The 27198-nt window shown below is 48.1% G+C and overlaps 1 protein-coding gene across 1 annotated transcript in view; it reads left to right on the forward strand.

Moving 5' to 3' along the window:
- Pogz (pogo transposable element derived with ZNF domain) overlaps window positions 1-27198 on the forward strand; it is a 42648-nt gene that overhangs the window by 13734 nt on the left and 1716 nt on the right. The window contains exons 2-18 of the mRNA XM_051157680.1: window positions 1615-1739; window positions 4022-4177; window positions 8687-8862; window positions 10283-10391; window positions 11975-12265; window positions 12371-12553; window positions 18585-18691; window positions 19389-19726; window positions 20699-20853; window positions 23261-23361; window positions 23956-24102; window positions 25242-25376; window positions 25464-25630; window positions 25788-25928; window positions 26492-26548; window positions 26684-26796; window positions 27061-27085. Coding sequence (XP_051013637.1) covers window positions 1616-1739; window positions 4022-4177; window positions 8687-8862; window positions 10283-10391; window positions 11975-12265; window positions 12371-12553; window positions 18585-18691; window positions 19389-19726; window positions 20699-20853; window positions 23261-23361; window positions 23956-24102; window positions 25242-25376; window positions 25464-25630; window positions 25788-25928; window positions 26492-26548; window positions 26684-26796; window positions 27061-27085 — 2525 coding nt within the window. The 5' untranslated portion in view covers window position 1615. The remainder of the gene's footprint in view (window positions 1-1614; window positions 1740-4021; window positions 4178-8686; window positions 8863-10282; window positions 10392-11974; window positions 12266-12370; window positions 12554-18584; window positions 18692-19388; window positions 19727-20698; window positions 20854-23260; window positions 23362-23955; window positions 24103-25241; window positions 25377-25463; window positions 25631-25787; window positions 25929-26491; window positions 26549-26683; window positions 26797-27060; window positions 27086-27198) is intronic.

A 27198-nucleotide genomic window follows, 5' to 3' on the forward strand; every position in this document is an offset into this window, starting at 1 on the left:
TTCTGTGAGTTTAAGGCTAGCCTGGTCTACAGATCAATTTCCAGGGCTACCTAGTGAGACTGCATCGCAAAAGCAAGACAGAGCACCACCCAAGCCCTGTGTATCACAATCACCAAGTACTGTTGCAGTACAGCTTTAATTTGTGTGTGTGCTAGAGAGCACTGCACATGCTGGCAGCACTGCAGACACGGCCTTAGCTATTTTAAAAGGAGGCTTTACAGTATCAGGGCTTCACTGTGGCATTTCCCAACAAAGTTTGTGTAACGCGCGTGTGTGAGAGAGAGTGAGTGTGTGTGAGAGAGAATGTGTGCACGAGAGGGGGAGAGACTGTGCGTGTGTGAGTATATGTGTGGCCTGAGGTGGGTGTCACGTGTTTCCTCGGTTGCCTTCCACAGACAAGGTCCTCACTGATGGAGCTGCTCCCTGAGCTGGTCAGCGAGACCACAGCATCTGCCCATCTTCTCCCTTCTCCAGTGCTTTGATAAAAGTACCTCACCACGTGTTTTGTTTGTGTGGTTTCTTTGATTTGGGTTTGTTTTGTTTTGTATGTTGGTTCTGGGGACTGAACTTGGGTCCTTTCCTAGCTCTTCCCTCTTGTCCCTTTCAACCGTTGCTGCCCACCCCCCATGTTCTAGCCTCCTTTGAGCGTTCATGTGTCACTTAATGCATGCCATTTTTGGCATGTGCCTTTAATTCCCCACCTGGGAGACTGAAGCAGGTGGCTTTCCATGAGTTCAACGCCAATTAGGATTGTCTCCTCCCCTCCCCCCTCAAAAAAGTGTTGCGCTGGCTAGATGGCTCTGCAGATAAACATGCTGCTGCCAAGCCTGACAACTTGAGTTTGATTCCTGGCACCTATACGGTGGGGGGAAATCCATTCTTGCAAGTTGTCCTCTAACCTCCACATATGTACTGTGGCACATGTACCTGTGTACATATATACACTAAATAGACAAATCGTGTAATAATAAAAAATATCAGTAGTTATGGGAAACAGTTTATAATGGACAGAACAGATCTGTCCCTGTCCTTGTTGTCACTGCACATACGTCACCCTGTCCTTGTCACTGCACATACGTCACCCTGTCCTTGTCACTGCACATACGTCACCCTGTCCTTGTTGTCACTGCACATACGTCACCCTGTCCTTGTCACTGCACATACGTCACCCTGTCCTTGTTGTCACTGCACAGACGTCACTCTGTCCTTGTCACTGCACATACGTCACCCTGTCCTTGTTGTCACTGCACATACGTCACCCTGTCCTTGTCGTCACTGCACATACGTCACCCTGTCCTTGTTGTCACTGCACATACGTCACCCTGTCCTTGTTGTCACTGCACATACGTCACCCTGTCCTTGTTGTCACTGCACATACGTCACCCTGTCCTTGTCACTGCACATACGTCACCCTGTCCTTGTTGTCACTGCAGTTCGTAAGCCAGGGCAAGGTGATTGCCATTACTTAAAGACGAGCTTGGGCAACATCCCAGGAGCCAGCTATCCCATTTTACAGAATGAGACTCGCTTTTAAACAAATAAATATTTCACATTTGGTATAAAGCTATTTCTCCAGTTCTGGATCAGTATCTTACTAGCTTTGTCTTCTCATAGCATGGCGGACACCGACCTGTTTATGGAATGTGAGGAGGAAGAACTGGAGCCGTGGCAGAAGATCAGTGACGTCATTGAGGACTCCGTAGTGGAAGACTACAATTCAGTGGATAAAACTCCTCCAAGTACCTATTGCTCCTTTGTTCTTAAGTTGGTTCCGTTAATTCTGTCGGATTGTTAACAGTGTGTGATACAGAGAAGGGATTTAGGAGTCCAGAGAGGGCTGGAGTTATGTAGTGTTTGCCTGGGCTCTGTCTCCAGCACCACACGTGCTAGGGATGTGATAGTACCTGGCATCTTAGCAGTGGAGGTGGAGGCAGGAAGATCACAAACAAGGGCGTGTCAGCTACACAGCAGGTTTGAAACCACTCTGGGACGCCTGGGACCTCGTCTCAAAAAAGCAAGCAAGCAAGCAGCAAGAGCCCCTATAATCCTAACTCTTAGAGGCTTGAGACAGAGTGCCTCAAGTTAGAGGTACATGAGTTCCAGGCCAGCGAGGGGGGAGAGAGATTGATTGAGGAATTAAGAATGAATATCTGCATGCATATGAGTACCCAGAGTTGCCTGTGTGTGTGTGTGTGTGTGTGTGTGTGTGTGTGTTTGTGTGCGCGCGCGCGCCTGTGTGTGTGCGTGCGTGTGTGTGTGCGTGTGTGTGTGTGTGTCTGTGTGTGTGTGCGTGTGTGTGTGCGTGTGTGTGTGTGTGCGTGTGTGTGTGTGTGTGTGTGTGTGTGTGCGCGCGCGCGCGCCATCCTGGACTTGCTTTGTAGGCCAGGCTGGCCTGGAACTCACAGAGACCCACCTGCCTCTGCCTCTTGAGTGCTGGGATTAAAGGCGTGCGCCACCACTGCCCGGTTCTAGGGTTGCCTTTTTATGGTGTTGGTCCTACATTTTTTTCATGCTGTGGCATAGGAGTACCTGTTTCTTCATAAAGCTTGTAAAATACTATTTAATTCACTCAAAACATCGAGAAATGGATAAATTAATCAAATATCCTCTTAGCAGCCATCTGAGAACAGGTGGTAAAGTGCTGTGCATTAGAGCTGCTGTGCGTCCCTACAGTCATCCGAGGACAGGTTGTAAAGTGCTGTGCATTAGAGCTGGTGTGTGTCCCTACAGCCACCCGAGGACAGGTTGTAAAGTGCAGTGCATTAGAGCTGGTGTGTGTCCCTACAGCCACCCGAGGACAGGTTGTAAAGGGCTGTGCATTAGAGCTGGTGTGTGTCCCTACAGCCACCCGAGGACAGGTTGTAAAGTGCAGTGCATTAGAGCTGCTGTGCGTCCCTACTGAGATGCACTTGTTGTTCTTGAATTTTGTTTCCTTTATGAGATGAAAACAGATCTCTTTGTGTCTGTCTTAGTAGCTGGTTTATAAATTAAGATTCGTTACTCTCTATTTTATCAGTGATAAAGGTGAATTCTAGATTGCCCTGAATTCACAAAGCATGGATTGTCTTCTAAACAGCAACAGCTCCTGTTTGATTTGGTTTCTGTCTTTCCATGAGACCTGAAGATGGCGTTGATTTAGGCTGAAAAGGACACAGTGCAGGTTTTACAGATGGCTTGTTTTGAAGGCTTATAACCAGCAGTGGTGGTGGTAAGGCTGGGAGTCCTGAGAGTACGCTAGTGCCATAGAAGGCAAACATTCGAGTCTAATTCAGAGTCAGTGACCTAACTTTGTTGAGTTTTTTTGTTTTATTTTTGTTTTTATTAATATGTTTGGGTATTTTGCCTGCATGTATGTCTGTGCCACAGGCATATATGGTGCACACAGAGGCCAGAAGAGGGCACTGCATCCCCTGGAATGAATTTACAGACAGTTGTAGCTGCCATGTGCATGCTGAGAATTGAACCTGGGTCCTCTGGAAGCCAGAACTCTTAACTGTTGACCCATCCCTCAGCCCCACCATGACCTAACTTAGTTAAGCAGGAAATGCAAGGCAGAGAATGTATGATGGTTAGTTTTACTTGTCAAATTGACATAATCTAGACTCACTGGAGCCTAAATTGGCCTGTGGACATATCTGTGGAGAAATGTCTTCATTAATTGACGTCAGAAGTCCTGACCACCATTGTGAGCGGCACCATTCCCCAAGAGGAGGACGGGGTCTGCACTGTTTGGGAGTGGAGGGAGTAAGCGGAGCCGAGCCCCGGGCATTCCTTCACGTTCTCCACTTGTCACTCAGGAGGATGTGATGAGCAGCTTCAAGCTCTTGCAGCCTTGAGTCCCCCAGGGATGGGCTGTGGTCTGAGCTTGTGAGCCAGATGAGAACGTTCGCCCTTGAGCTGCTCCTGTCAGGGTGTTTATCACAGCAACATGAGAGGGCATGAAGACCGAAGAGAGTAGACGCAGAAGCCTTTAGTGTCTCTTGTCCCTGTCTCCACGTGACTGTGCCTTCCCTCCCCACAGTCTCTGTGAGCCAGCAGCCAGTATCCGCTCCAGTGCCCACTGCTGCCCATGCCTCTGCTGCTGGGCCCCTCTCTACACCTGCTGCTGTCAGCAGTGGGGCACAGGGCAGCGACAGTGCGAAGAAGACTCTCGTCACACTAATTGCCAACAACAATGGTAAGTGCGACTATTGGGAAGCATGAGAGAAAAAAACAACCTTGCAGCTAGCTGTCCCTGCAGTCCCACAGCTGTGCTAGCCGGAAGTGTCTTTAGGGACTGTTGCTCCTTGTGGAAGGAACTGTCCTTCTGTCACGCTGGACCAAGTCAGGCCAGCAGGTGCTCGCTGCTGGTCGGTTCCGGAAGAGAAAGGTGAATTCAGCATTGTTAACGATTCTAGAGAGCTGGGGCTGTCGGTCGGTTGGTTTTGTTTGTTCACACACGTGTGCTCTTTCGTGCACGTGTGCACACGCACACACACACACACACTTGAAATCAGAAGCGTCCTTTTCGTTTGGTTAGGAGTTTCCCAGGCAGCTTCCCACTGTGTTTGCTCTGGGAGGTTTCTTGGCTGCTGGCCGCCCGGTATTGAAGGGAAAGCTGTTTTCCACCAGAATGAAGAGGGCAGCAAATAGCAGCACGTTCCGGGGGTTTTATCAATTAAAGAAGCTAAATAAAGTTTACTTAGTTTGGTTTGGTCTTTTTTGAAACACCAGGCTGGCCAGTAACTCATTCTTTTCTTTCTTTTTTACTTTCTAAAATACTTGGATGGGTGTTTTACCTGGATGTCTGTCTGTGTGCCACTTGCATATCTGACACCTTCTGAGGGTGTTGGCCCCTGGAACCGGGGTTATAGATGGTTATAAGCTGCCATGTGGGTGCTAGGAATTGAACCTGGGTCCTCTGGAAGAGCTACTGAACCATCTCTTCAGCCCCAGCCTTGAGCTCTTGGTTCTCCTTTGTCTACTGTGCCGCCATCAATAACCAGCTTCTGTTTCATGGTTGCTAACTTCCTACACACTGAAGATGATTCCTGATAGTTTCTATTTTAGAATTCATAGCAATATTTGCTTTCACAGACTCATTGTATTGCAATAAGAAATTTATTTGTTTAATGGTTGGTTGGTTTTTTTGAGATTGGGCTCTCTGTGTAGCTCTGGATGGCCAGGAACTCAGTATGTAGACCAGGCTGGTCTCAAACCTGTAGAGATCTACTTGCCGTTGCCTCCTGAATGCTGGGACTAAAGGACAATGCTACTACCATGTCGTTTTCTGGTATGTTTGTGTGGGTGCGCGTGTGCGTGTGAGATTAGGCACTGAGCACAGTTGTGACACACACACACACACACACGGAATTGAGTATAAGGCCTCACTGACCCTAGGGTAAACACTAGCCTTAGGCTACACTCCCATCTCCTAGCCCCTTCCTAAGGGTTTATTTTGAGGTAGAGTCTAGCTAAACTACCCAGGCCGGCCCTGAACTCAGCTCCTGCTTTCTTCGCCTAAGTAGGGATTTTATTTCCTTTAGAAATAAATTTCATTGCTGTAAGAATAATGTGTAAGCTGGGCGCCTTTAATCCCAGCACTTGGGAGGCAGAGGCAGGAGGATCGCTGTGAGTTCGAGGCCAGCATGGTCTACAGAGTGAGTCCAGGACAGCCAAGGCTACACAGAGAAACCCTGTCTCGAAAAACAAAACAAACCAAAAAGAATAATGTGTAGGGCTAGGGATGTAGTTCCTAGGTCAGGTCCCCAACTCCACAGAAACTGAGTGTGGTTGCACACCACTAATATCCCGGCATGACACAATTTGCAGGAACATCAGAAGTTAAAGGTCATCTTTGGTTACATAGTGAATTTGTAGCCAGCCTGGGCTTCATGGGTCCCTGTCACAGAAGAAGAGTAGGGCTGGGGAAATGCCGCGCTCATTAGTGCTTGCCACAGAAGCGGAAGGACTTGTTAGGTCCCAGGAGCCGTGTAAAGTCCCAGCTACCATGGAGTTGGAAAGAGAGGTGTCCCTGGGGCTCACTGTCCAGCCTCGCCTTCTCACCCAGCTCCAGGCTAGTGAAAGACCCAACCAAGGTCAAAACGAGGTGGCTGGCCACTGTCCTCCGCCAGCACCTGAGGCTGGCCACTGCCCTCCGCCAGCATGCATGCCTACCTACACATGCACATGTAAAATAAAAAGATGTGCATTGTAGAGAATGCTAGAAACAGGGCAAGGTGTGTGGTTGGCACATGCCTGCCATCATAGCACTCGGGATTGTGAGCTCAAGGCCAGTCGGCTACATAGCAAGACCTGCCTTAAAGAGAAAAAACGGAGTAACAGGCTGGAGAGATAGTTCAGTGGTTAAGAACAGTAGCATGGGGCTGTAGAGATGGCTCTGAGGCTAAGAGCATTGTCTGTTCTTCCAGAGGTCCTGAGTTCAATTCCCAGCAACCACATGGTGGCTCACAGCCATCTATAATGAGATCTGGTGCCCTCTTGTGGCAGACAGGCACACATGCAGGCAGAGCACTGTATATATAATAAATAAATAAATCTTAAAAAAAAAAAACAACACCACTAGCACAGGCTGCTCTTCCAGAGGACCAGGTTCCATTCCCAGCACCCACATGGTGGCTCACAGCCATCTGTGATGGGGTCTGGCGCCCTCTGCTGCGTGCGTGAGTACAGATTACTCACACACACACACACAGCTTTTTATTTTTTGGTTTTTCGAGACAGGGTTTCCCTGTGTAGCCTTGTCTGTCTTGGACTCACTTTGTAGACCAGGCTGAGCCTCAAACTCACGGCAATCCGCCTGCCTCTGCCTCCCGAGTGCTGGGATTAAAGGCATGTGCCACCACGCCTGGCTAAATAAATATATTTTTAAGAGGTAGAAAAAATGGAGTAGGAGAGAAGAAAATTAGAAAGGCCCAAGGAGGAAGTTACTGTCCTGTCACGAGGAGTGGCTTTGTAGTGCTTCATTTATGCAAATAGTTATTTTTTGCACTTTTGGAGACATGTGCTAGTGTGCTCTTTACAGAGATAGGATCGTACAGACTACATTTCCCCTACTTTTTTTTTTTCATGTAATACTTAGTGAATATTTTGTCACTTTAATCGATACTGATAACCTTAATTGTCTTATTGTTGGTTTTAGATAGGGTCTTACCATGTCACTTTGGCCAGAAACTCACTCGGAGCCTAGACTGGTCTGGAACTCAGAGATTCCTCTGCTTCTGCCTCTGCCTCTGCCTCTGCCTCTGCCTCCCATGTACTGGACTAAAAAAAATGTAGGCCCCAATGCCTGGCCTTTGTTTCTTAAATTAATTAGTTTTTTCTCTGTGTGTTAGTGTTTTGCATGCACATATGTCTGTATTCTGTGTGTACCTGGAGCCCTTGTGAGGTCAGAAGAAGGCATTGGCTTCCCTCAGACAGGAGCTACAAGTGGTTGCCAAGGGAATCAAACACGTATCCTCTGTAAGAGCAACAGAAGCTCTTAACTGTTGAGCCAGCTCTCTCTGTAGCCCTCTGTTTTGTGGTTTCATACAGCTCAGGCTAACCTTGAACTTAGCACCTTATCACTCACGTGCCAGATGTAAAGGTGTAAGACACACACACACATTTTTGTTTGTTTTGTTTTGAGCATGGGTCTCCTGTTTTCCAAATTGGCTTCAAACTTGCTATAGCAACAGGATGACCTTGAACCCCTGACCCTGCTGACGCTGAGATCACAGGCATGCACCACAAGCCTGGCGTGTGCACATCTGGGATTTGAACCAAAGGCCTTGTGCATGCTGGGCAAGCACTCTGCCAACTGTACTACATCTCTAGCACTTTGTAAGATTCTTGCCAGCTGCATTTCTCATATAATTAATGTGTTAACAATAGATTATTTAAAGCTACATTGATGGTTCACTTCTAAAGAGCTAAAATGAGCACTGGATATAAATGTGCATATATTATCTGTAATCCTGGCACTTGGGGGCTGAGTCGAGAATATCTCAGAACACATTTCCTTCAGCAAGGCCACGCCTCCCATTTCCCTCTCCAACTGCTCCATTAACTATGGCCCAAGCATTCGCTCATATGATCCTACAGAGCCGTTGTCACCCAGACCGCTCCAGTTGTGGTTCCTGTAGAAGAGTGTCTGGTGTTATTTTGAATCAAACTATATGAGCCCCTTTCTCAACAACAAGCAAGTTTAGGCCCCGCAGGGTGGCCCAGTGACACTTGCCGCCCAGCCTGAGGACCTGAGAGCTGCCTGCTCCACACAGAGGGCACGGCTCACACTCACAAACACACTTATAATAAGCAAATGTAAAAAAGGGTTTTAATGGAATTACTAGCAATATGTTACCTTCTTACAAAAAGATTTTACTTAAAGTCTGGAAAGTCTTAACCTTCTGTTGTTGGGGAGAATTGTGTGGTCACGTAAATCCTTGGTGTGAAGATAGACACTGGTGTCTTTCAGCTTGGTTAAGGCCTGGCTAAGGGTTTGCAAACTGCCCTGACCCCCCTGTAGCCTGTCAGTTGTAGAGTTGGGGGAGGCTTACAGTTGGTGAATTTGGTGACAGTTGAGGTGAGTAGTGGCAGTTAAATAATTTTGATAACTGAGACAAAATGTTTCTTACAGAACACAAGTTTCTGCTAACATCCCTTTCTTGTTCTTTTTCCTTTGTTTTGCCTGCCTTTTACCCTTTAGCTGGTAACACTTTGGTCCAGCAAGGTGGACAGCCACTCATTCTCACCCAGAATCCAGCACCAGGTCTGGGAACAATGGTTACTCAACCAGTATTGAGACCTGTCCAGGTCATGCAGAATGCCAATCATGTGACTAGCTCCCCTGTGGCCTCACAGCCTATATTCATCACTACCCAGGTGAGTGGGACTTTGAATTCTGGGGCTGGCAGAGGAGGTAGACTGTGAGCCTGCAGAGGCGCTGCCTTGAACAGGCTCCTCATCACCACGTGACTCTTGTCTGTGGACCTGAGGTTCTCTGCTGCTTGATGTCGAATGCCCAGCATAGCATCATGGCTGTGTGATATTTCCTGTCTGTGCTCCTTAGAGATTTGTTGAGTTGATTGAAGTCTGGGCAGAAATCATTGGGAGGTAGAATTAGAAAGCCTTCACGCAGGGTGGAGAGAGGGCTAACCCTTCAGGAGCATTTACTGCTCTTGCAGAGCCCCCACATGTCAACTATCTGTAAATTCACGGTGAGAGGGCCAGATGCCGTCTTCTGACCTCTGTAGATGCTCCCATGGTGCATGTGCATAGATGCAGGCAAACACTCAGACAAGGAAAATCAACCTTAAGGAAAAAATGTCTTTTAAAGTCTGCACACTTGCCTTGCATGCCTCACCGTTGCCTGGGTTGCTTCTGTCCCCTCGGGTGAATTCATTGGCTTTTGAAGATCTATGTACAAAATAAGTGGCCTTTGAAGAGGGGAGGCTTGCCGTACAGGGCACTGATCGGAAGTAAAAAGCCCAAACCTGAACGGCATTGACAGGCACATGCCTGAGGCCTCCTAACTTCTATAATCTCTTTCTAGTTCATCAGAGGTTTATGGCTTTGGGAGCAACATATAAAAAAGGGTGGTTATATGTTGGGTTACTAGATTAAATACTGTTGTGATTTTGGGTTCTCCTCTTCACAGTCCCAGTCTGTGGATACAGAGTTTTTTTGGGTTTGGTTACTTAATAGTTTGCTAAACATACTGGCTAGAGTGCTACATATTTGAAACCCCAGCTCTTAGGAGAATGAAGCAAAATTGTCATAAATTCAGGGTTAACCTGAGCTACATAGTAAGTTTGAGGCCAACCTGGGCTACACAAATCCTGTCTCAAAACAAAGGTGTTTGCCAACAAAATTAGGAGTTTGGGGGACAGCCTACGCTACATAGCAAGACCCATCTCAAAAGGAAAAAAAACACCACCTCACAAAAACCTAGCATGCCAGAATTTCCAAAAATTCTCCATTTCAGTCATTTAAAAGCTGTTATAACTCTAGAGAGAGAACCATTAGGTAAGAATATGGAGCTATCAGCCGGGTGTGGTGGCGCTTGCCTGTGATCCCAGCACTCGGAGGCAGAGGCAGGTGGATTGCTGTGAGTTCGAGGCCAGCCTGGTCTACAAAGTGAGTCCAGGACAGCCAAGGCTACACAGAGAAACCCTGTCTCTCAACAAACAAAACAACCCCCTCCACCCCTACCCTCCCCAAAAATAATGTGGAGCTAGCTATCTGTCAGTGTCAGGGCTAGTTGCTCTCCATATTAAAGGCCGTTTTGCTTTTTTCATTGCAGGGATTTCCTGTAAGGAATGTTCGTCCTGTACAGAACGCGATGAACCAGGTTGGGATTGTGCTGAATGTACAGCAGGGCCAAACAGTTAGACCAATTACCCTGGTCCCAGGTAAGGCAGTGCTCACCCATGTGGAATGACCCACATCCAGAGAGCTGTGCTTATCGTTTCACAGTATTCCAGGTTATTTGAAAGCTTGTATTTAAAGAAGAATGCAAAATACCATCTTAACAATTTAAGCCCAATTTTTAAAAATGTTTGTAACCTTTGGCCAGGGGCTAATTTTATTTCTATGTTTAGCTTTTCACTGCCTTTCATGAGGTGACATGAGTCTTATCTGGTCATTATCACTTCTGATGACATCAGCTACTGCCAGTTACTCCTGAAAGAATATTGTTAATGCAACTCACGGATCTAATGCTCCATATATGTGGTAGGACTATAAGTTGAATTTACCTTAATTTTAAAGCATAGCTTTTGGATACGCAGCCAGGCACGGTGGCACACTCCTGGAGATTGAAGCAGGAGGATTACTGTGAATTCAAGGCCAGGCTTGACTCAAGAAGCAAACGAACCAAGGCAGAGGTCGTGAGGACTTAGATGTAAATTATGTAAACGGCACATCCCTGAGATTAACACCGCCAGTGACCGTGTAGTGAGGCTCCCACCACCAGTGACCCTGTAGCATAATAGCAAAGGTCTCGGGACTGCGGGGTAGCAGGGCAGGTGCCCTCTCAGCATCGCTCAAGGCCTTGGCTTCAATTTACAGTACCCAAAAAACCCCACAAAAAACGAAAAAACCTTGTAATTTCCCCCAAGTCACATTTCTTATGTATTAGGTTTTCTACAGTTCAGCTCAAAAAGAGAGTAGCTTCATTAAATTGTGTAAATGGATCCTCAGGCCTAGCAGGAGGGCGCGGGGGCTCGCCTCCAAGCCTGACTCCCTGTGTTCACGTCCTAGAAGCCACATGATGGAAGGAAAGAACCAGTTCCCCAAGGTGTTCTCTGGCCTCCACTTCACACCGTGGTGTGCATGCCACCCACACATGTACACACGCACACAAATATATATAAGAAATAATAGGGGCCTCTGTAGTGTACCTTCCTAAAGAACTTTTGGGTTTTGTTTTGTTGTTTGATCTTAGAGCCCACGGGGCTTTTTAGGCCATGAGTTTGGTCAGATTTCTCTATAACATTCTTGTTTCCATAAATATTTCTCAGTGGAATTGTTTTCAACTATTCTAGAAGAACATTCCCCTTTGGGACATTCTAGTAGAGTAGATAGCCTGTCCTGTTTGAATGTATAGAAGAAAATGGAAAATTCTTTTAGAATTCTGAAGAAGGACTTGGAGGACCACGTCTGCCCTTTGGCCTCTATGTCCCCGTTCTTCCAGTTCTGAAACCGAGGCCAAGCTACTGTTCGTATTCTTGAGGTAAAAAGGTGGTGCGGAAGGTGTCTTAGAGCAGTTGCTGGGAGCTGTCTTCCCAGCGTTACTCAGAACAGCTCTTCATCCAGTGCACAGCTGCAGCTTGCCTCCATGTGAAGATCAGCAGGACTCGGGGTGACCCTGTTGGTCACTTAGTTTAGGGAAATAACTTTCCTGTTCTTGGGTTTCTGTGCAAGGCAAGGCAATAATGTTATAGGGACCTCACTGATGAAGGCTTGGGACTTCTTTTGTCTCTTTTTTTAAAAGCCCCAGGTACACAGTTTGTTAAGCCGACAGTTGGCGTCCCACAAGTGTTCTCTCAGGTGACCCCCGTGAGGCCAGGCTCCACAGTGCCCGTGAGGCCCACCACCAACACCTTCACCACGGTCATCCCGGCCACGCTCACCATCCGGAGCACTGTCCCACAGCCCCAGGCCCAGCAGACCAAGTCCACTCCCAGCACTTCCACCACTCCCACTGCCACACAGCCAACCTCACTGGGGCAGCTAGCTGTCCAGCCTTCAGGCCAGTCCAGCCAGACCTCGAATCCCAAACTAGGTGAGACTTGGGCTGAGGAGCCGGCAGCACAGCATGGGGCAGGGGTGGGAAACAGGTGATTTCACTTGGTCAACGTAGCTCCCTCCTTCCCCTCTCCGCCTGCAGTGAGCATTGCCAGCTTCGTCACTGTGAAGCGGCCCGGGGTCACAGGTGAAAATAGCAACGAAGTGGCCAAATTGGTGAATACTCTTAACACTATCCCTTCCCTGGGCCAGAGTCCTGGGCCAGTGCTGGTGCCCAGCAGCAGTCCTGCTCACAGAGCCACTGGACCCGAGGCATCAACGAAAGGTAATGTGAGAGGCTGAGCCACCAGTCGGTCACTCAGAAAACACTGATAAAGAACTTATTGCATTGAGTCTATTCTGAAATGGAGACATAAGTAGGATGCAGGTGCTGTGAGCTATTCGTACAGAGGAGGCAGTGCAGTGAGATGCTGTCTGGCGGCGCGTGTGGCGCTGCAGCAGCTCGGGGACTGATCGGTGACGTGCACAGGTTCATCATAGGTGTTTCCATGGAGGAGGTGGGTTTTCTGGGTTGAATTTTTGTTAGGATTTGTTTATTTCATGTATGTGGGCATTTTGTCTTCATGTACATCTGTAGACCAGAAGAGGATGTTAGCTCTCACAGGACTACAGCTGTAACAGTTGTGATCTACTCTGGGTGCTGGGAAGTAAGCAGGGGACCTGGAAGAGCAGCCAGTGCTTTTAACCTCTAAGCCATCTCTCTCTCTGGCTTCTCCGGGGTGAATCTTTTATTTTTAACTAATTAAATTTAATTTGTATTTTATGTGAATTGGTGTGAGGGTGTCAGATCTCCTGGAACTGGAGTCACAGACAGTTGTGAACTGCCATGTGGGTGCTGGGAATTGAGCCTGGGTCTTCTGGAAGAACAGCCAGTGCTCCCAAACACTGAGCCATCTCTCCAGCCCTCCCGGGTGAAGTTTGAAAGTTGTGCTTGAGAGCTATTCAGGAAGAAAGAGAACACGACTGTGAGGGTTTTCAGTAGTGCAGGGCGGGGTCTGGACCTTCGTGTGACTATAGTCCAGGCTCCATGCACAGCATCGTACTGTCCCAGCTACTTACATACGGTGGGTGAGAGCTGGACATGTTCAGTCAAGTTGTTTAAGGGCTCTGAATTTAGAATTTTATATACTTTTCCAGTGCCTCAATATTCCCTTTGCTTTTATTTCAACTTCTTAAAAATGTTGAAGCTTTTTAAATACATTGAAAAACTGGGTAGTCACAAAAATTGAAATTCTTACTTTCTATGCAAAATAAAAATGAATTCAAACCCAGGTGTGGTGGCGCACGCCTTTAACCTGGTGCTTGGGAGGCGGAGACAGGCAGGTCTCTGTGAGTCTGAAGCCAGCCTGGTCTGTAGAGTGAGTTGTGGGCTAGCCAGGACAACACAGAGAGGACAACAACAAAATCAAAGCCTAAGCAAGTGCAGAAGCCGTAAGACTCAGAAGAGAGCTGGCTGGACATGGCGTCGGCCGTGGGAGCACATGTCTGCGGCCCCAGCACTCAGGAGCCTGAGGGGGAAGCCTTGCCGTGAGCCTGATGCTAGCTTGGGTTACACAGTGAGACTTTACCTCAAGAATCAAAACAAAACAACAACAACAACAACAAAACCCCCACCAAACCGAGGGTAGACGCTGAAGAGATAGCCCAGTCTGCTTGCTGTCTAAGTGTGAGGGCCTGAGCTTGGATTCTCAGTGCCACATGGCACTGCATGCTGGTGGCACGCACTGTGACCTCCGCACTGAGGGTTGTGGAGCTCACTGGCCAGCCGAAGCGGTGTGTTACCTGCCGGGTCAGTTACAGACCTTGTCTCAGAAGTCATTTGCAGAAGAGCCCTCAAGTCAGTCGCTGGCCTCCACAGAGAGAGCGCATCCACACAGGCATAGCACACACACGTTTATAGCATGTATACACAGGAAATGGGAAGATAGTTGACACAGTTACACATGCCTGCAAATAGAGCAGCAGGCCAACACAAGGGATGCTTTGTGCCCATACAATCAGGGGTCTGGGCAGTGCTGAGATCCTATCTGAAAAACAAATAAGGCAACCTCATGCTTATAACGTCGCAGTGAGGAAGCCAGTGCCTGAATATTGCTGTCGCACATGTGAGGTCGTGCCATAAAAAGCTGACAGAAACCAAAGGTTCCCAGGAAGAATGCATTAGAAGAAAGCTTTACAATATTAGGTTTGACAGTTTCTTGGATGTCAAAAGCACAGGCAAGAATAAAAATTGCTAAATTGGAACATGTAAACTTACGTCCATCAGAGAACACTAACACAGTGAAAAAGTAACCCGTAGGAGGGGGGTATAAAGTGCTAAGAGATTACTAGTGAGATGTAAGTAGCCCCTCCACTCTGTAACAGTAACAAGCCCAACCAACACCAGCGGCCCGAACCTGCGTGGCGGCGTGAGCCGTTAGGTAGTCCTTTGCACACATGCAAACACACAAAATAATTTAAAACAGTGTTGGGCTTTTATCCTTGTGCTGTTGTGGCGGTCCAAGGCTTGGGAAGCAAGAGTCAGGCCAGTCTCTATGAATGTAAGGCCAGCCACCAGGGTTACATGCACAAGAAGTCCCAGAATTGCCAGGGCTGCATAGACTTTATGGGGGAGGGGGACAGACACACACACAAATTTTTTTTTTTTTTTAATGAGGCAAAGGGTCTTGTGGAGAAGAAGCAGTGGTGGGGTGTCTCTACAGTGTATATGGGGCCCTGGGTTAGGGGTTGGAGAAATGTCTCCATAGACAATCATGAAATGTTTAAACATAATATAGAGCTGGGCATGGTGGCGCACGTCTCTAATCCCAGCACTCAGGGAGGCAGAGGCAGGTGGATCTGATCGCTGTGAGTTCGAGGCCAGCCTGGTCTGCAAAGAAAATCCAGTACAGCCAAGGCTACACAGAGAAACCCTGTCTCTGAGGGTGGGGAGGAGGGACCATAAGATGGCCAGCAACGTCAATATCATTAGGGAAACATAAAAATCATGGTGAAATACCATCTGTACCCATTAGGAGAGTGACTCAAAAAGCAAACAAACAAGCCAGGTGTCTTTAATCCCAGCACTCGGGAGGCAGAGGCAGGCAGATTACTGAGTTTGAGGCCAGCCTGGTCTACAAAGTGAATCCAGGACAGAGAAACCCTATCTCAAACAAAACAAAGCACACAATCCAACTAACCAAACCAAACCAGAAAGTTAATCCCACCTGTGGTCTCGTAGATCCTGCTCTTTATTTTTCATGTGTGTATTTATGGAGGAATAAGTGTGTACAGAGGCCAGGAAGGTAGAAAGGGGTCAAGTAGTGGGCAAAGGTGAGTAGGGATCACAGAGGTGAAGAGGGATTAATGGAGCAGGTGTGGCTGGAAGTGGCTGGCATCATGGGGTTTGGAGGGTGCAACAGGAGCAGGCAGGTGAGGAAGAGGAGCGGGTGGGTGGTGAAGGGCCAGAAGGAACGTGCGTTCTTTGTGTGCTGATTGAAAATGGAGTGCAAAACAGGAAAAGATCCCTTCAGTGAGGGTTTAAGAGTATGAGAAAAATACTAACCTGATCTAGCCAAGTGATTTTACTCTTCCCGAGCTGCGTGTACTGAAGTCCATAATAAAAAGAAGCAGTAATTGGTTCTTGTTGTTACTGTTTTGTTCCTCTTAATTTTACTTTTTTTTTTTTTTTTTTTTTTTTTTGTGATGGGTGTTTTGCCTTCATGTATGTCTGTGCCACATGCATGCCTGGTGCCCTTAGGAAGGAGAAGAGGTTGTCAGATCTCCTGGAACTAGAGCTAATGATGTTTGTGAGCCACATGTGAGTGCTGGAGAGCCCATGGTCCCCGGAAGAGCAGCCAGTGCTCTTAATAACTGAGCCGTCTAACCAACCACTGTAATTGTTTTAAAAAGTAACAACATGGGGCCGGCAAGATAAGCTGGTTCCTCATGCACAGGTGCGCATGGCCACGCCTGACAGCCTGAGTTTGTAGGACCCACTGAAGGACCGCACTGACCACACACATTCACACGCAGTGAACTCAAGTGGCATTTAGGTGAGGTTAGGAGAGTGCAGACCTCATACACTATTGGCAGGGATGTAAAGGCGTATAGACACTGTGAAAAACAGTATGCTGTTTCTAAAAAAATTTTTTTAAATTGCCATATGCTTTAGTTCAGCTTTTGATAATATATTGAAAGCAGGACTAGAGTAAACACTAGTGCACTCGTGCTCCTGCAGGACTAGAGTAAACACTAGTGCACTCGTGCTCCTGCAGGACTAGAGTAAACACTAGTGCACTCGTGCTCCTGCAGGACTAGAGTAAACACTAGTGCACTCGTGCTCCTGCAGGACTAGAGTAAACACTAGTGCACTCGTGCTCCTGCAGGACTAGAGTAAACACTAGTGCACTCGTGCTCCTAGCAGGACTAGAGTAAACACTAGTGCACTCGTGCTCCTGCAGGACTAGAGTAAACACTAGTGCACTCGTGCTGCAGGACTAGAGTAAACACTAGTGCACTCGTGCTCCTTGGAGGACTAGAGTAAACACTAGTGCACTCGTACTCCTAGCAGGACTAGAGTAAACACTAGTGCACTCGTGCTCCTGCAGGACTAGAGTAAACACTAGTGCACTCGTGCTCCTAGGAGGACTAGAGTAAACACTAGTGCACTCGTGCTCCTGCAGGACTAGAGTAAACACTAGTGCACTCGTGCTCCTGCAGGACTAGAGTAAACACTAGTGCACTCGTGCTCCTAGCAGGACTAGAGTAAACACTAGTGCACTCGTGCTCCTGCAGGACTAGAGTAAACACTAGTGCACTCGTGCTCCTGCAGGACTAGAGTAAACACTAGTGCACTCGTGCTCCTAGGAGGACTAGAGTAAACACTAGTGCACTCGTGCTCCTGCAGGACTAGAGTAAACACTAGTGCACTCGTGCTCCTGCAGGACTAGAGTAAACACTAGTGCACTCGTGCTCCTAGCAGGACTAGAGTAAACACTAGTGCACTCGTGCTCCTGCAGGACTAGAGTAAACACTAGTGCACTCGTGCTCCTGCAGGACTAGAGTAAACACTAATGCATTCGTGCTCCTAGCAGCGTCATTCACAGTAGGTCAAAGGTGAGCACAGCCTGAGTCGCCATCAGATCATGAATGCACAAGCAAAATGCGTTCTTCTCACACAGTGCTGTGTTAGTTATGTGTAAAAAGGAAGTCATTTTTTCCTTCCCGAAATCCTTTTTGTTTAATTTTGAGGTTGTATTTTAATTGCATTTCTTCCTTCCCTTTTCTCCCTCCAATCCCTCCCATCACATCTGACATATTTATGGTCTTTCCCCCATTGATTGTTGCTGTATGCATACGTGCATTTGTCTGTCCGTAGAGATTCCTAGTGTGACCTGTTGAGTCCATACAGTGTTACTTGGATGCATAGGAAGTCGTTCTGACACAGTGCCACGTGGGGACATGTAAGGGCATTGTCAGGCGATGTGAGATATCAACGTCCGGCCCAGCCAGGGCTGCATGAGGAAACCTGGTCAGAATGGCAGGGCTAGCAGGGCTCATCTGTACGCCTAGACCTCGGCATGTGGAGGCCGAGGGTCGGGGTCGGAGCCTCAGGCCGCTGTGCTACAAGAGGCAACGTCTCAGACAGAACTCTGCCCCTAACAGCTTCAGTTCTGCACGTTGACAAGAGTTCTGGAAGTTACACAGCCTGAATGTGCTTAGCCCCTGCAGCCCACACTTAGCGTGAGCTGTGGTGCTGGGTACCGCACTCTGTACACCACAGGGTCGCAGCTTACTACAGCAGGGCCTCCCTGTGTAGGCTAACGGTCTGTAACTAAATACACAGACCAGGCTGGCCTGGACCTTGGGATCTTCTTGCCTCCACCTCCCAAGTGCTCGGACTACATGTGCAGCTCCCTGCCTAGCCTCATTACAGATTTCTAAAAGGAGAGTGTCTGTCTGGCACGTGGCACACGCCTGTGACCCCGACACTTGGGGATGGAGGCCGGTTAGTCATGAGTTCAAAAATGCTATATGAAAACAACCCCAAAAGCCATAAATGGGAGAAGGAAAAAAAGGACTTTACTTAACTGGATTGGTAGTTTAAAAAAAAAGCATGCCTAGCTTATAAGTCAATATAGAAACTGAGTGCTGGCTGACAAGGTCTGTGGGCTGCAGTCTGCCGGCCCTGGCCTCGCTGAGAGCAGTGAGGGCGTGTGCCTCACACACAGTGGTCTCTCGTGCTTGTTCTCTCAGGGAGTGTGCAGGCCCGCCCTGGGATGCTGTGCTAACCTCACCAACTCTTCTCCTTCCAGTGACCTCTTCCATCCCAGTGTTTGACCTCCAAGATGGTGGACGGAAGATATGTCCACGGTGTAACGCTCAGTTCCGTGTTACTGAAGCTCTGAGAGGTCACATGTGTGTAAGTGATCCCACCCATGAGAAGGGCCGAGCTCACGCGGCCTCTTCTCTGGTTCTGAGAGCTTGCAAAGCAGATCCTTAAGTGACTTGGAAACCTTCCCTCTTTCAGTCTGTTGTAGAAAGGGCTCTATAAACTGGGGCCTGGCAGAGCACTTACGGATCTCACAGGACAGCATGTTTGTTTGCTGAGACCTTAAGCAGTGATCATTCCCAGCTCAGTGTTAGCTGTCATGGGCAGAGTGCAAACCTGCTGCCCGGCTCTCCTTATGTACAGTATTGTAACTCTGGCATCCGTCCAAATGGAGAAGTTGGAACTTCTTTCTCTAGAGAGATCAGAGTCAGATGAATCTAGTGCAGGGCTGAAGATAGCAGGAGGGTGGCAGTGAAATACTGTGTGGACATAGAAAAGACGACTGTGAACTCTGGGCCTACTGCAGAAAGCTGGCTGAAGACCAGCTTACCCAGCTCGGCTGTGCTGACGAGTGCCCGCAGTCCCAGCTACCTGGCAGGCTGAGACATGGATGCTGTGACCCCAGTGTGCTAGCCTGAACAACTTAAATGAGACCCCAGTTTTGCAACAATGTCCCTTAACGCCTATATTAACAAGCCATTCCCAGGGACCGTTGGTGACCACGTGTATTTATAGTTAGCTTACCCTAGTGCCTGGCAAGTGGGTGATGATGTCGTTTCTTCCACAGTACTGCTGCCCTGAAATGGTCGAGTACCAGAAGAAAGGCAAGCCCCTCGATGCAGAGCCCAGCGCCCCATCGGCAGGAAAGCCCTCCTCCCCAGAGAAGACAGCCCCCGTCACTTCCACGCCCTCCTCCGTGCCTCTTCCTGCTCTCTCACCACCCACCAAAGCCCCAGAGCCGGGTGAGAACGCCGGAGACACCGTGCAGACCAAGCTCATCATGCTGGTTGATGACTTCTACTACGGGCGGGATGGCGGCAAAGTCGCCCAGCTCACAAGCTTTCCTAAGGTCGCCACGTCGTTCCGATGCCCTCATTGCACCAAAAGGCTAAAAAACAACATTCGGTAAGCATGGCGCAGCCTTGGACTTTACCCTGCACAGAAGTAGAAGTAGACAGGTTTTCTTACACAGTTACGTTTTGCTTTTTGGAAAATATTAACTATGGTGCAAAATTTTTTCCACTTGGAACTCACTTTGTAGGCAGGCTGCCTCAAACTCAGAAATACGCCTGCTTCTGCCTCTCGAATGCTAGGATTAAAGGCGTGTGCTCCTACCACTTGGTATGATACAGTCTTGTTAGAATTTATACTATATAATACTGTTGAATTATTTCATTATGGTAATAATAAAATTTGAGTTTGAGTAAGAAAGACTAGCCTCTTAATCCCTGCACTTGGGAGGCAGAGGCAGGTGGATCTCTGTGAGTTTGAGGCCAGCCTGGTCTACAGAGCAAGTTCCAGGACAGCCAGAGATGTGATACAGAGAAACTGTGTCTTGAAAAACTAAAAAAAGAAAGGGAAAGAAAGAAGGACTAGTGTCTTTGCACAGAACCTACTTTTAATTTTAAGAACTTGTTATCTGGGGGCTCGGTGGTTAAGAGGGCCCAGGTTCAATTCCCAGCACCCACATGGCAGCTCATGGCTGTCTGAGACTCTCAGATCTGACACTCTCACATAGACAGATATATATATGCATAAAACACCATAAAATAAAAACAATTAAAAAAAAAAGCCTGTTATCTGGAGCTGGAGAAAGGGCTCAGAAGTTAAGAGTGTTCTGCTTTTACAGAGGACCTGAGTTCAAGTCCCAGCCACCCAGTTAGGTGGCTCACAATTGTCTCTAACTGCAGCTCTGGCCTCCTTCAGCACTTAACGTGTACATAATTTGAAAAGAAGCATCTTTCTGGGCTCAGAAAAAGACTCTCCCAAATAGAGGAAATTGGGGGAGGGGAGCAAATACTGTTTGTTCCGAATTCTATGGCCTCTCCCGCCGACTCCTGATTGTTGCCTGTGTGTCGCCTTTGTGCTGTGCTGCAGATTCATGAACCACATGAAGCACCACGTGGAGCTGGAGCAGCAGAGCGGCGAGGGGGACGGCCACACCACCTGCCAGCACTGCTACCGCCAGTTCTCCACGCCCTTCCAGCTGCAGTGCCACCTGGAGAGCGTGCACAGCCCCTATGAGTCCACCAGTGAGTCTGCGCACTGGGCCTGGGGGGGGGGGGGGGGGGGGGAGGGGCGTGGGATCTCACTAGCAGAGCTCGTTACAAGCCGGGAACAGTGTGAGAGGGGGCTGCTCCGTTTCCTTTCAAGCCCGATTGTAAAATGCTTTGCTGTTAAATGAATGCTGTCAGTGAAGGAGGTGGTGAGCGAGTGTGACGTTGCACAGGGAGAGCAAGCAAGCACTTTGTTAGATACGGAAGCCGGTTGCTTGAAACATAGACTTGTATTGGGTTGACATTTTGAGATGTGAGCCCAGTGTTCGGGATTTTGTTTGTTTGTTTTTTGGTTTTTAGAGACAGGGTTTCTCTGTGTAGCTCTGGCTGTTCTGGAACTTACTCTGTAGACCAGGCTGGCCTCGAACTCAGAGATCAACCTGCTTCTATCTCCCAAACACTTTAATCCTGAGGGAATAAAAGCATGTGCAATCACTGCCCTGCTTCAGGGTTTCATTTTTTTTAGGTGTGTGTGTGTGTGTGTGTCTGTCTGTCTGTCTGTCTATCTGTCTGTGTCATCTGCATCTGTGTCCGCGTGTTCCTAGGCAGGGTCCTATGGAGGCCAGAGGTGTCAGATTTCCCAGGAGCTGGAGTTAGAGATGGTTGTGAGCCAACCAGCGTGGATGCTGGGAGCTGAACTCTAGTTCTTTGCAGAGGCAGTGTATATTTTACACTGAGCCATCTCTCCCTTCCTGTTCAGAATATTTCTAATTTCTTTAAAGGATCGCTAGTTTTGTTGAAAGTGCAAAAACTAGCTGGGTGGTGGTAGCGCACGCCTTAATTCCAGCACTCAGGAGGCAGAGGCAGGTGGATCTCTCTGACTTTGAGACCAGCCTGATCTACAGAGTCCAGGGCAGCCATAACTGTTGTTAACAGAGAAACCATGTCTCAAAAAAACTAACCAAACAAAGAAAGCAAAACTATCTTAAGTATCAGAGTTTACATAATTAATTATAATGTGTGAGAATAAGACAGTGTTATATGGGCTGGAGAGATGGCTCAGTGGTTAAGAGTGGCGCCTGCTCTTCCAGAGGTCCTGAGTTCAATCCCAGCAACCACATGAGGCCTCACAACCATCTATAATGTGATCTAACACCCTCTTCTGCAGATAAAGCACTCATATGCAATAAAAAAATAAATAAATCTTTAAAAGACAATGTTATGTGTTAAGTTTACAGGCTGGTGCCTGTCATCCCAGCGCTTAGAAGGCAGAGGTAGGAAGACCACTGAGTTCAAGGCTAGCCTGGGCTACATAGTAAGAACCTATCTCAAAACAAGGCTGGGTGTGGTGGCGCATGCCTGTAATCCCAGCACTCTGGCTGTCAGAGGCAGGTGGATCGCTGTGAGTTCGAGGCCAGCCTGGTCTACAAAGCAAATCCAGGACAGCCAAGGATACACAGAGAAACCCTGTCTCAAAAAACAAAAGGAACGGCCCAGGGGGTGGGCCATTGTCTGATAAATACTTAAAACTTAAAGTCTATATAATGTCCGTATTTGCAAAAACTTGAAACACCAGTGAACAAAGCAAAAACACAAATAAACATGGTCCCCTTTCTAGCCATACTTTATAATTCAAACTATGAAGCAATTAAAAATTTTAGCAAAAATTTATAATTATATTCTTTTAATCAAGCTTGACTAATTGGCCAATTTCAGAATATAATTATCTTGAATCTATCCATACAGAAAGAGAAGCGACAAAACGGTTAAGAACATCTGTTCAGCTGGGCGTGGTGGCACACACACCGTTGATCCTAGCACTGGGCAGGCAGAGGCATACCTAATGCACATAGTGCATTCCAGGCCATTCAGGGCTGTGTAGACAGACCTGTCACGAAAGCAAAAACAAACGTTTCTTTGTTTTTGTTCAGCTTTTTCAGCCCAAACTCTTCCTGGTACTTGATGGCGGTAGATGTTCACAGGTTATGTCTGAGTGAGGATCTTTGTTCTTAGATGCATAGAGTCATGTAGTGTTTAGAAGAGCGCATTCCACGGCCAGGGTCAAGCCGGCGGCACAGGAAGCCGAGGGATGGCTGGAAGTCATGAGCGTCTCTACTGAGTTCTTGCCTGGCGTAACAGCTGACAGTTGTGGCTTACTGGATGCAGCCAGCAGTGGTGCCGGGTGGGAGAGAGAGGCAAGGGGTAGGAAACGGTAAAAGGAGGATGTGCTTTCAAGTTAGAGTAGAGAGAGAATGTCTGAGTTGAAGTGTAAACGGCTCACAGTGTAGACTAGAGCTGAGTTAGAGGCATGGGGAGGTGAGTTGTCGTCCGCAGCCCAGGGTTACAGGGTGATGGTTGGTGGCTGAAGGTGGAGGTGCAGGTCAGAAGGGTCTTGAGGGCTGCGAGCTGTCCAGGCAGTGTCCCATTCTTTTCCTTCCTACAGCCAAGTGCAAGATCTGTGAGTGGGCGTTTGAGAGCGAGCCCCTGTTCCTCCAGCACATGAAGGACACGCACAAGCCTGGGGAGATGCCTTACGTGTGTCAGGTACTGCCGTGTCTCAGCGCTGGGCAGCTTGTTTTTAAACCGATTGTAAAGAACCCACTAATGGATATTCCTAAATGCCCACTGTATACCTCCTTGTAGTTAGGACTTTCTAGAAGGTAGCACTCAGGCTGGAGAGATGGCTCAGAGGTTAAGAGCACTGCCTGCTCTTCAAGAGGTCCTGAGTTCAATTCCCAGCAACCACATGGTGGCTCTCAACCATCTATAATGAGATCTGGTGCCCTCTTCTGGCCTGCAGGTGTACGTGCAGGCAGAGCACTGCATACATAATAAAGAAATAAATCTTAGAAAGAAAAGAAAGAAAAAAGAAAAACCACAAAACCCAAACCAAGCCCAAAAACTAATTAAAAATAGAAGAAGGTGAGACCCAGACAGCAGATTCCTGTGCTCACTCGGGGAGTCTGCCTCTTAGGACAGGACTGTTTCTGTCGCAGCTGAACTTAGCGCTTACCAGGTCTCCGTCACAGAGCGGTAAGCTGTGCATTTAAGAGTGCCCACTCCCTGTCTCTGCTGTCACCTCCTCTCAGAGCTCCAGCCGCTCACTCTTGCCCTTGTTTTCCTCCTTGTTTAACTCAGGTATGTCAGTACCGCTCCTCCCTCTACTCAGAGGTGGACGTCCATTTTCGGATGATCCATGAAGACACTCGACACCTGCTCTGCCCCTACTGCCTGAAAGTCTTCAAAAACGGCAACGCGTTCCAGCAGCACTACATGCGGCACCAGGTACAGGCGCCAAGCAATCCTGTGCTCTCATTTGAATTTTGGGATTCTACATGCATGTTGTTGTGCCTGTGTGTATGCCTGTGCCCTGTGTTACATGAGTTACACATGTGAGCCACCATGTGGGTGCTGGGAATTAATCCAGGGCTAATGACAAACCGAGAATGGGAAGGAAACAGAATGAGAAGCCTTGAGTTGTTTTGTTGTTTGCGTAACACCTTCGCCGTGCGTATTTTTGTGTGTTTTAAAAATCAAAAGGTGGGCTGGAGAGATGGCTCAGTGGTTTAGAGCACGGCCTACTCTCCCAGAGGTCCTGAGTTCAATTCCCAGCAACTACATGGTGGCTCACAGCCATCTATAATGTGATCTGGTGCCCTCTTCTGCAAATAAAGCACTCATATGCAATAAATAATAAATAAATCTTAAAAATCAAAAGGAGTCGGACAATGGTGGCGCATGCCTTTAATCCCAGCACTTGGGAGGCAGAGGCATGCAGATCTCTGTGAGTTCGAAGCCAGCCTGGTCTACAGCGTGAGTCCAGGAATAGGTAGTACGGTCTGCGCTCCCAAGTTGATAGGAGCTTGTGCTGCCGTGCAAGTGCTCCGAGTGAGGGAGGACCTGTGTCCCAAGATGATAGGAGCAAGCTTGTGCTGCCGTGCGAGTGCTCCGAGTGAGGGAGGACCTGTGTCCCAAGATGATAGGAGCAAGCTTGTGCTGCCGTGCGAGTGCTCCGAGTGAGGGAGGACCTGTGTCCCAAGATGATAGGAGCAAGCTTGTGCTGCCGTGCGAGTGCTCCGAGTGAGGGAGGACCTGTGTCCCAGCCTTCACTTCTGGAGGCATTAGTGATAGGTTTCCTTGTGTTGAGTAGTTCTTTGCTTATTCTCTTGTTAAATTCTCAAGAAGCTGGGCAGCAATGGCGCACGCCTTTAATCCCAGCACTCGGGAGGCAGAGGCAGGTGGATCGCTGTGAGTTCGAGGCCAGCCTGGTCTACAAAGCGAGTCCAGGACAGCCAAGGCTACACAGAGAAACCCTGTCTCGAAAAAACCAAAAGAAAAAAGGAAGGAAGGAAAGTTGTTGACATTGGTTCGCTAGAAACCTTTGAGGGATTTTTGTCTCTTTTGTTTTGGTTTCTCCACTTCAGAAGAGAAATGTTTATCACTGCAACAAATGCCGCCTGCAGTTTCTCTTTGCCAAGGACAAAATTGAGCACAAGCTTCAGCACCATAAAACCTTCCGTAAACCTAAGCAACTGGAAGGCTTGAAGCCAGGCACCAAGGTAAGGTGGCCACAAGTTGCTTTCGCAGACCAGGGAGGTAACCCTGACTGTGAGTGCCATCTAAACTGTTCCTCCCTTGATTCTCAGGTGACAATCCGGGCTTCCCGGGGACAGCCACGAACTGTTCCTGTGTCTTCAAATGATACACCGAGCGCCTTGCAGGAGGCAGCACCACTGCCCTCCACCGATCCCCTGCCTGTCTTCCTCTATCCCCCTGTTCAACGCAGCATCCAGAAGAGAGCTGTTAGGAAAATGTCAGTGTCCCTTCTCAGTCCTGGGCGGGTGGGGACTGGCTGGCTGGGTCTTTCCTAATAGCCAAGGAAGTCAGATGCCGTCTTTTCAGTGTCCGTGATAAAAACCCCACAATTTGGTGATAACCTGAGACAGTAATGGAAGTTTCGTTTTCGACAGGAGCGTCATAGGCCGGCAGACTTGCCTGGAGTGCAGCTTTGAGATCCCAGATTTCCCTAACCACTTCCCTACCTATGTGCACTGTTCTCTCTGCCGCTACAGTACCTGCTGCTCTCGAGCGTACGCCAATCACATGATCAAGTAAGTCGCAGTCAAGCCAGGAGTTCTAGCTCCAAGTCCAAAACTCAGTTAATTCCCTCCCGCTTCTTTTTTGTTTATGTCTTCAATTTTTAAAGTTGTTTTCCCATCTCTTCTAGGAAGGTAAAAGAGCAAACCTGTATCCATTTGGCTTTATTAGTCTGAGCTCCAGGTCACCCCCTAGGGTCTTTGCTACTGAAAGTGCAGCCCAAGCAGTGGATAGGAACTTGTTAGAAATGCTGATTTATTTTATTTTATTTTTTTGAATTCTTCACTCATATTATATCCCAACCGACTGCAGTTTCATCTCCCTCCTCTCACCCCAGCCTCCCCTCTAGCATAGATCTCCCCTCCTCCCTCCTCAGAAAACAGCACGCCTCCCAGGGACATGACTCTTAGCCCCATCCTAGACCTGAACGAAAACAGGAATTGTAGTTGAACCTCAGGTTATTTAGTACGTGTGTTGAAGTTGAGACACCTGACGGCCAAGCTATTGGGACTGTGAAGGCGTCTCTTGTTGGACGTTGCCGCTGGCTGCTAACACTCTGCTTCTCTGTCTTTGTCAGCAACCACGTCCCACGGAAGAGCCCCAAGTATTTGGCTTTGTTTAAAAATTCTGTCAGGTAATAAAACACGTCTTTTATTTTGTGGAGTGGTTATGGGACGCACTCTGAGCAAGCCTCAGAGTTGAACTGTGTTCGGTGTTCTTGCCGTATGTGTCTGACACACTCCTGTCCTCTTCTCTTCCCACCCCTCAGTGGGATCAAGCTGGCCTGCACTTCATGTACCTTTGCTACCTCTGTGGGAGACGCCATGGCCAAGCATTTAGTGTTCAACCCCTCCCATAGATCTAGCAGCATCTTACCCCAGGGTAAGTGGGAGAAGCTGGGGTTGGAGGAAGGGTGTTATACTGTGTGAGGTAGGAACATCTTCCTCTGGCCTCACGCAGTCACTATTTAGATGCACACTACACCAGACGTAAGCATTGTAATCTGGGAAGACTGGGAAGGCTAGCCCCATGAAGAGCCTGTCAGAGAACAGCATGCTGAAATCTCAGGATAGGTTCGTGGAATGCCTTTTGGGTTTTTTTCTCCAATGAACTAACTTTTTTTTTTTTCTAATCTTATTTTCCCAGGGCTCAGCTGGATATCTCACTCAAGGTAACCCTGATTTTATGACTGAGTGTATGCTTTGCATGATGTTTGCTCTTCCTATTATTTAAATTCCTAAGATGAAGCAATCTTTCTGCTCTCTGCTCCCTCTGTCCACTCCC

The sequence above is a fragment of the Acomys russatus genome, chromosome 15 (genome assembly GCF_903995435.1).
Source record: "Acomys russatus chromosome 15, mAcoRus1.1, whole genome shotgun sequence".
Classification (NCBI taxonomy): Eukaryota; Metazoa; Chordata; class Mammalia; order Rodentia; family Muridae; genus Acomys; species Acomys russatus.